The following is a 7,839-nucleotide window of genomic DNA, read 5'->3' as shown; positions in this document are numbered from 1 at the left end:
AGCTCGAGATACACCCAGGACATCTCCAGGAGGACTTCTCAAGAAGCACATCAAGGCTGGGACTACCTGGAAGGAAAAGTGCTTTCTGTGGTTTGTGCTTTCAATTCCTTGCTGTGGTTAAGGGGGGAAAATCATAGAATCATAGAATCACTAAGTTTAGAAAAGGCCTCTAAGATCACCAAGTCCAACCGTGAACCCAGCACCACCATGCCTGCTAAAACATGTCCTGAAAAGAGCAGACATTGGTGTGTGTGTCAGCCAGTGAAACCGCTAACAAACATCAAACCCAAGCAGCCAGCAAGTATAGAAAAAGGCCTGAGAGGCAGTTATTTTGGAGATAAAAAGTCTGGGCTGGATATTGGACAGTTAGCTGCACCCTGGCTACTGGATGGATATCGTGGCCTCAACCACCTCCCGGAGAAACTGTGGAGTCTTGTGGGTAAGGTATTGAGAATGCCACTGTGGTTTTGCTTGGCTTAAAGAACTCTCAGGGTCTCTATGAGGATGAATGATTGTGCATATTCTTCCACTACAGACCTTTCCTTAATGACAGTAGAGACAGCACTGAGGTTCCCCATGACCATGGAGCTCAGCAGACAGAAGTTTGGAGTGATCAGCTGTGGGTTTTGTGTGCCACCGAAGTCAGTGATGGAGGGCTGCTAGGCAGGTAACCCCCAGCACGCCTCATCATATCTGAGCTTAACCTGTGGTATTCTCTTTCCTTCTTCTTCCTCCCAAGGTCTTCTCTTTGATCACCCCCATACACTCCTCTACAAACAGCCCAGCTCTGCTCTTTCCCCTCTGGCCCTGGCTTTGCTCTCTTTGTGCACTCGTACAGTGCTGCTAAGAGAGCTGTCCTGCTGATTCCTGCATTGGTCAGTACAAAACTAGTAACTTCTTTCATTAGCTGTAGTGTCCTGCAATTTCATATGCTTTGAGATTCTGTTGATGGCTCACCACAACCAGGGTGGAGCCATCTGCGGTGGGCAAAGTGGAGCTTCAGTGCAGGGGGACTTTGAGAAACTGCGGGATTCGACCAATGGAAACTTGTAAAGTTTTTAAAGTGATCCTGAGGAGAAGGACCTGGGCACTATGAAGGACATCATACGAGCCAGTGGTGCATGTCCACCATGAACAAGGTCAGCTGCATATGGGGCCGTGCTAGGAGGAGCGTGGCCACCCCAGACATCTTCTGTTTTCATCCCCCTCCAGTGAGCCGTGGTATGGTCACATCTGCACTAGTGTGTCCCTCTGTGGGAATTCCTGCTGTAGACTGGTGGGGAGGAACTGGAGAAGACCTCTTCCACACCCACTCCACCCCAGGAACATGCTGTCCCTGGAGAACCACCGTGTTCTCCAGGCAGCTCCAGATTCTCCTGTGTGAAAGCCCTGTGTACATCCCTCCATCACATTCACCATCTTACCTGCCATAATCGACTGGCAACTCCTAAATCAAGCCCTTTGTCTCTAGCAGGTCACAAATAGACACAAAGCTTTTTAGTCCTGAACACACAGAGGAAGAGGAATTTTAGTGGTGCAGCTCCTCAGGACTCCTTGTACAAAGAGTCCAGCATGAAAGCATTGCACCGAGGAGATCAGGAGATCCTCTTTTATTACAGAGATGCTACAAGAGAGGCTAACACTGAACCCGTGTTAAACATGCTTTTCTAAGAGCACCCAGTGCCCCTATACACGCAGAGTAGGTGCATGACTCAGATGTACTGACACAAATACAGATATTTGTGTAGAAACCTAAAAACCATAAATTAAAAATAACATCTGCCATAATGATAATTATAATGATATTATAAAAAAAAGAAAGAAACACAAAACCCACAACAAATGAAGAAACGAAAAAAAAAACCAAAACCCTGGAATTAGATACTCTGGGAATCATTTATGCAGAGAGGTGTTAATTTTATTGCTATTAGCAAAAGTCCATGGAATCACTTGTTTAAAGGCATCCTTGAGTTCCTCAGTTCTCATGCTGTAAATAAGGGGATTCCCTGCTGGAGGCACCACAAAGTACAGCACAGCTACCCCCAGGTCCAGACATGGGGAGGAGATGGAAGGGGGCTTCAGGTAGAGAAACACTGCGGTGTTGATAAAGAGGGAGTTCATGGCTAGCTGAGGGCCACATTCGTTGTTCTACTTTGGACACGCTCCAGCAACTCAATGTCTTTCTTGTTATGAGGGGCCCAAAACTGAACACAGTACTTGACAAGCAGCCTCACCAGTGCCGAGTACAGGGCCACAATCATCTCCCTACTCCTGCTGGCCACACTGTTCCTGATACAAGCCAGGATGCCGTTGGCCTTCTTGGCCACCTGGGCACACTGCTGGCTCATGTTCAGCCAGCTGTTGACCAACAGCCCAAGGACATTTTCAGCCGGGCAGCTTTCCAGCCACTACTCCCCAAGCCTGTAGCATTGTGTTGTGTTGTTGTGACTCACATGCAAGACCCACCACTTGGCATTGTTGAATCTTGGCCCTTCAATCCTGTCTGTCCAGATCCCTCTGTAGAGTCTTTCTACCCCGAATCAGATCAACACTCCCACCCAACATGCTGTCATCTGCAATGTTACAGGAGGTGCACTTGATCCTCTCATTCAGATCATTGATGAAGATACACAGATCTGTCCCCAATACTGAGTCCTGGGGAACATCAGTTCTGATTGGCTTCTGCTTTGTTTTCACTCCATTCACCACAACTCTTCAGGCCTGACCAGATGTCCAATAGGGAAGTTATAGTCTGGAGGACTGGTTTGATGATGGAGTTCAGAGGTTCATGGTGAATGAGTGGTTCCCTGCCTGCAGCCCAGTAACACATGGAGTGTTCATCCCGGGGTCTGTCCTGGTTAACAAATTTACAGTTGACACGGAGGAACTGATGCAGTGCACTCTTGTCAGGTCTGCAGATGCCACCCAATTGTGGAAGAGCCAGTCAATATGCTGGAGGGCAGAGGTGTCATCCAGGGAGATCTCGAGAGGCTGGAGTGTGGTGGGTAAATCACAGTAGGCAGCTCAGCCCCACACAGCCACTTGCTCACTCCTCTCCACTAGGATGCGGGACAGATTTGGAAGGGTAAAAGTGAGAAAACTTATGGGTTGAGATAAAGATATTTTAATAGGTAAAATAAAGCTGTGTGCAGCTGCCAAGCAAAAGAAGCCAATCCCTTCACTACTGCCCACCAGTAGATCGATGTTCAGCCATCTCCAGGAAAGCAGGGCTCCGTCACGCATAACTGTCACTTGGGAAGACATACCCCACAACTCTGAATGTCCCCTCTTCCTCCTCCATCTCTGCATTTTTTACTGCTGAGCACAATGTCATACGGCATGGAATATCCCGTGTAGTCAGCTGTCCTCATTATGTCCCCTCCCAACTTCTGGAGCACCCCCAGCCTACTCGCTGGACGGGCAGTGTGAGAAGCAGAAAAGGCCTTGATGCTCTACAAGCCCTGCTCAGCACTAACGAAAAGAGCCCTGTGTTTTCAACACTGGTTTTGTCACAAATCCAGAACATACAGAACAAGAAAAGCTGCTATGAAGACAACCTCCTCCATCCCAGCAAAACCAGGACAACCCCCTCCCCTCATTCCATACTATTTACAGCTTGCTCAGGTCTCACGTTATCCAATACATCCTCATTAATCATCACCCCCCTTCCCAGCCTTCGATTTACACAAAGGTATCGTTCCCTTAGTCTATGGACCATCCCTTTAAAATGTCCACAGAATGTCCAGTGAGTTCATTCAGCCCATGATGTGGGTTCTGTCTGTTGTGGTGGTCACTGGGGACAGTGTCAGTTTGCCTGCTAACCCCAAACCATGAGCTCACAGAGGGCCCATCCCCTGTCCCAAGGCAGAGATCTGTACATTCCTGCTGCTTTTTCTATCATAAAAGATGACTCCCTCTCCGTGCCTCACGGGCCTGTCCATCCCTGGCCGCACTCCTGCTGTGTGCTCTCTCACACCATCTCTGATATCCACATGACTCTGAAGCTCACTGTAAGCTCACTGAAGCTCACACAGCCATCTAATTCCCCCTTTATCTTCATCACTCTGTGCACATCCATGCACTGGACAATTCAGAGAGGGGCCTGGCAGCACTGGTTTCCCAGAAAGGCTGTCACAGGATCACAAAATCACAGAAGCACAGCTGAGATTTGAAGGGACAGGACTGGAGCCAGTATGGCTCCTTGCAGAGCACCACTAATGACTGGCCTCCAGAGAGACCTCATGCCACTGATCACAGTTCTCTGGTCCTGGCCGTTCAGCCAGTTTTCAATCCACCTCACAGTCTGTTTGTCCACTCCACGCTGCACCAGCTTCTCCATGAGGATTTGATGGAGGACAGTATTGAAAGCCTTATTGAATTCCAGGTAGACAATCTCTACTCGTCTACCCAGCCAGTCATTACACTGCAGAGGTTTATCAGGTTATCAGATAGGAATGACATTTCCTTTCACCGGCTCTGCTCTAGGCCTCTGTGTATCAGTTGGGGTCTGGCACTTGGAGGGCCATGATGTTATCCCCTAGTACACCCTATAAAGACTTGACCAGCTCAAACCCAGGATGATATGAGGGAGGTGCTACCATTTGTGGTCATTGCTTGAGAGCAAAGAAATAATAGTCAGCTCTGTCCAACCTCTCCAACCTCCATTGTTATCGCTCAGTTTAGATGAAATGTAGATATAAGACGAAGTACTAGAAACATGTCCTAGAAAAAATTTCTCCATTCAAAGCATTCATAGCAAATGTATTTTAGAAATGGCTGTGTAAATCTAGATTTATAAAGAGGGACAGAAGTTGTCATCAACTCGATGGTGCCTTCAGAGATTGGGTGAGTTCCCCCCATTATGATCCCAGTGAAAGCCCTCAGCTGAGAGTTACCCTATAACCCCAGCAAGACACAATCCCGTCACATAACTTCTGCAGCCTTCCCCAGCACCCGACTCTTTCCCAGCTTCAGCTATGTGCCCTTTGGGGCTTTACAGACAGCCCTTCTCTGGGGTCTGCTGAGGTATAGGCAAGGAGAGAGGCTGGGCAGGGCTGGCTTTTCCCCCCGTGCTGCCACTGAGCCCACCAGGAGGATGGAGGTGGCTTTGTAGCAAGACTCATCCATAAACCTGTAGTGAGCAGCCAGTGCTGGAAACAGTTGCTGAGTGACAAAGGTCCTAGGCCACCTTCCCAGTCTGTCCATGCAACAGAGAGCACAGACTGGCATGCTCCACATGTCTTTGACCCCTCTCACAAGCCCTGGCTCTGCACCACAAACCCCCCGGTGTGAGTGTTCCCCCTGCATGCTCATGCAGTACAAGTTCTACACTGGTGTTTTCCTCTCCCAGACACTTTCCAGCCCAGACCAGCTCCTCCCCAGCTCTCCCCATCTCCACTGCCCCAGAGCATCCCAGTTGGGCTGGTCCCATAACAATGCCCACAGGGTGCTGCAGAGCTCTGGGTACTCACCCCACAGACACAGCCCCTCTGAAGGGCACAGCAGGTCCTGAGGGACAGAGAGGAGTCTCAGGCTCCCCATCAGTCCCAGGGCTGGCACCAGCCGTGGCATGAGGAGATGGAGGCCGTCGTCTCCCTGTGTCTGCTGGCCTTGTCTCAAAGAGAATCTTATTGCCTAATTCTGGTAGCCCCTCTGCACCTCTCCCTCTCCCAAGCACAAGACTCCTGCCCTGAGGGTTCCCCAGGCAGCTCCAGCTGCACCAGTAAGAGAAAACCCTGCCCAAACTGGTGCATGCAGAAATAGCTGTGCTCTTGACCAGGGATGTCATCTTGGGCATTGCCCTGAGTTGGCAGTGCTGCCTGAAGGACAGTGGCTCCTGAAAGGCACAGGGACACGGTCCCAGGCAGATCCCTGTGGATCACCCATCATGTCCATTGTCAATGAACACCCACACAAGAAGGATCCACACAGGCACATCGCCCCGTGCCCTACGGCCATGAACCCATGGAGAAGCAAAGTGCAGCAGCGTGCTCGTAGGGGCAATTACTTCAGCCTGTTCCTGACCTCAGCTTTGGAAGAAAAGCCCCACAGCCAGACACTGGTAGTGAGAAAATCCTCTTTCATTACAGGGATGCAATACATGAGGCCAGCTGTATCATCCTGCCAGAGCAATGTACAAAGTCCTCTATGTCAGACAATGTGGTTTGGGCCTCTGGGGAAGTTGAGTGGATGCAGACATTCCTGGACTAACAGTATTGTCACTGACAAAATGATCTATGCATAGGATGTGTCAGAGATGAATTAGAAAATATCTTCTGAAGAGACAAAGGCAGGTTATTTCTGCAGAGGGATAATGGACTGAATCAGCTTCTTCAGTGAGTCCTTGACTTCCTGGTTCCTCATGCTGTAGATGAGGGGGTTCACTGCTGGAGGCAAAACTGAATACAGAAATGACACCACCAGATCCAGGGATGGGGAGGAAGTGGAGGGGGGCTTCAGGTAGGCAAACATGGTAGTGCTGATAAACAGGACAACCACGGCCAGGTGAGGGAGGCACGTGGAAAAGGCTTTGTGCCGTCCCTGCTCAGAGGGGATCCTCAGCACAGACCTGAAGATCTGCACATAGGAAAGCACAATGAAGAAAAAACAGACAAATGTTAAACAGGCGCTAACTACAATAAGTCCAACTTCCCTGAGGTAGGAGTTTAAGCAGGAGAGCTTGAGAATGTGAGGTATTTCACAGAAGAACTGGTCCAGAGCATTGCCATGGCAAAGGGGTAGTGAAAATGTATTAACAGAATGCAGAAGAGAATTGAGGAACCCACTGCCCCAGGCAGCTGCTGCCATGTGGACACAAGCTCTGCTGCCCAGGAGGGTCCCGTAGTGCAGGGGTTTGCAGATGGCAATGTAGTGGTCATAGGCCATGACAGTGAGGAGACAATACTCTGCTGTGAACAAGAAGAAATAAACAAAGACCTGTGAGGCACACCCCGTGTAGGAGATGGCCCTGGTGTCCCAGAGGGAATTGGCCATGGCTTTGAGAAGAATGGTGGAGATGCAGCCTAGGTCAAGGAGGGAGAGGTTGAGCAGGAAAAAGTACATGGGGGTGTGGAGGAGATGGTCACAGGCTATGGCAGTGATGGTGAGGCCGTTGCCCAGCAGGGCAGCCAGGTAGATGCCCAGGAAGAGCCAGAAGTGCAAGAGCTGCAGCTTCCGTGTGTCTGCGAATGCCAGGAGGAGGAATTCAGTGAAGGAGCTGCTGTTGGACATTGGCTTCCACTCAGCATGTAGCACTGTCCAAAAAGAAAGAGACAGTGACAAGTTAGGGTAGAATTCTCTGAGAAAAGTCAAAGCCCTTTCTCCTAGACCCACCCCCAGAGCTACAGATCATACTCTTTTCCTTTTCTAGCAGACCTGCCTTCAGCTGCATGGCTGGAGCTCTGGTCTGTGCTGGCTGAGTGTGCCGTGATGAGCAGGGGTGCTGCCTGCTGGGTGCTGAGCAGTCAGCCCCGCTTTGCCGCACTGGGTTCATTGGAACGCTGGGGTCAGGGAACAGTCCTGGTGTTTGACTTTGTCAGACAGATCTGTTCCTAATGCAGAAGGGCTTGTCAGTGTCTGATCTCCCAGTGCTAAGGAACGGGGATGGCAAAAGGGAATTGGAGAGGGTTTTCTGCTGCACTCAGGGAAAACAGAGTGAGTCCTACCAGCATAAGCATTGCCTGTGGCTTAGTGCAGAATAACAGCCGCTGGTCGGTCCCTCTGTCTTGGGCATGAGCTGACTCTGTGAGCAGCCCTGACCCATGCAGCACCCTCTCCACAGCTGAAGGACCCTGCCATGACAGGGGTCAATTCTTCCACCCACAGCTTCTCCTCACAGCA

General features: G+C 50.2%; 1 protein-coding gene across 1 annotated transcript; it reads right to left on the bottom strand.

Annotated features, from left to right (window-relative positions):
• Positions 1 to 6,294: 6,294 nt before the first annotated feature.
• On the bottom strand, positions 6,295 to 7,230 carry LOC104335270 (olfactory receptor 14J1). Its single transcript, XM_009941029.2, has one exon. The coding sequence runs from the start codon at positions 7,228 to 7,230 to the stop codon at positions 6,295 to 6,297; it is 936 nt and encodes a 311-aa protein (XP_009939331.2).
• Positions 7,231 to 7,839: the final 609 nt, after the last annotated feature.

This window comes from Opisthocomus hoazin, chromosome 31 (genome assembly GCF_030867145.1).
Source record: "Opisthocomus hoazin isolate bOpiHoa1 chromosome 31, bOpiHoa1.hap1, whole genome shotgun sequence".
NCBI classification, from domain to species: Eukaryota; Metazoa; Chordata; class Aves; order Opisthocomiformes; family Opisthocomidae; genus Opisthocomus; species Opisthocomus hoazin.
The sequence above is the reverse complement of the archived record's forward strand: the minus strand, read 5'-3'. Positions and strand labels throughout refer to the sequence as shown.

Excerpts from the sequence above, each read along its gene's own strand:
- LOC104335270 (XM_009941029.2), bottom strand. The coding sequence starts at position 7,230 with ATGTCCAACAGCAGCTCCTTCACTGAATTCCTCCTCCTGGCATTCGCA.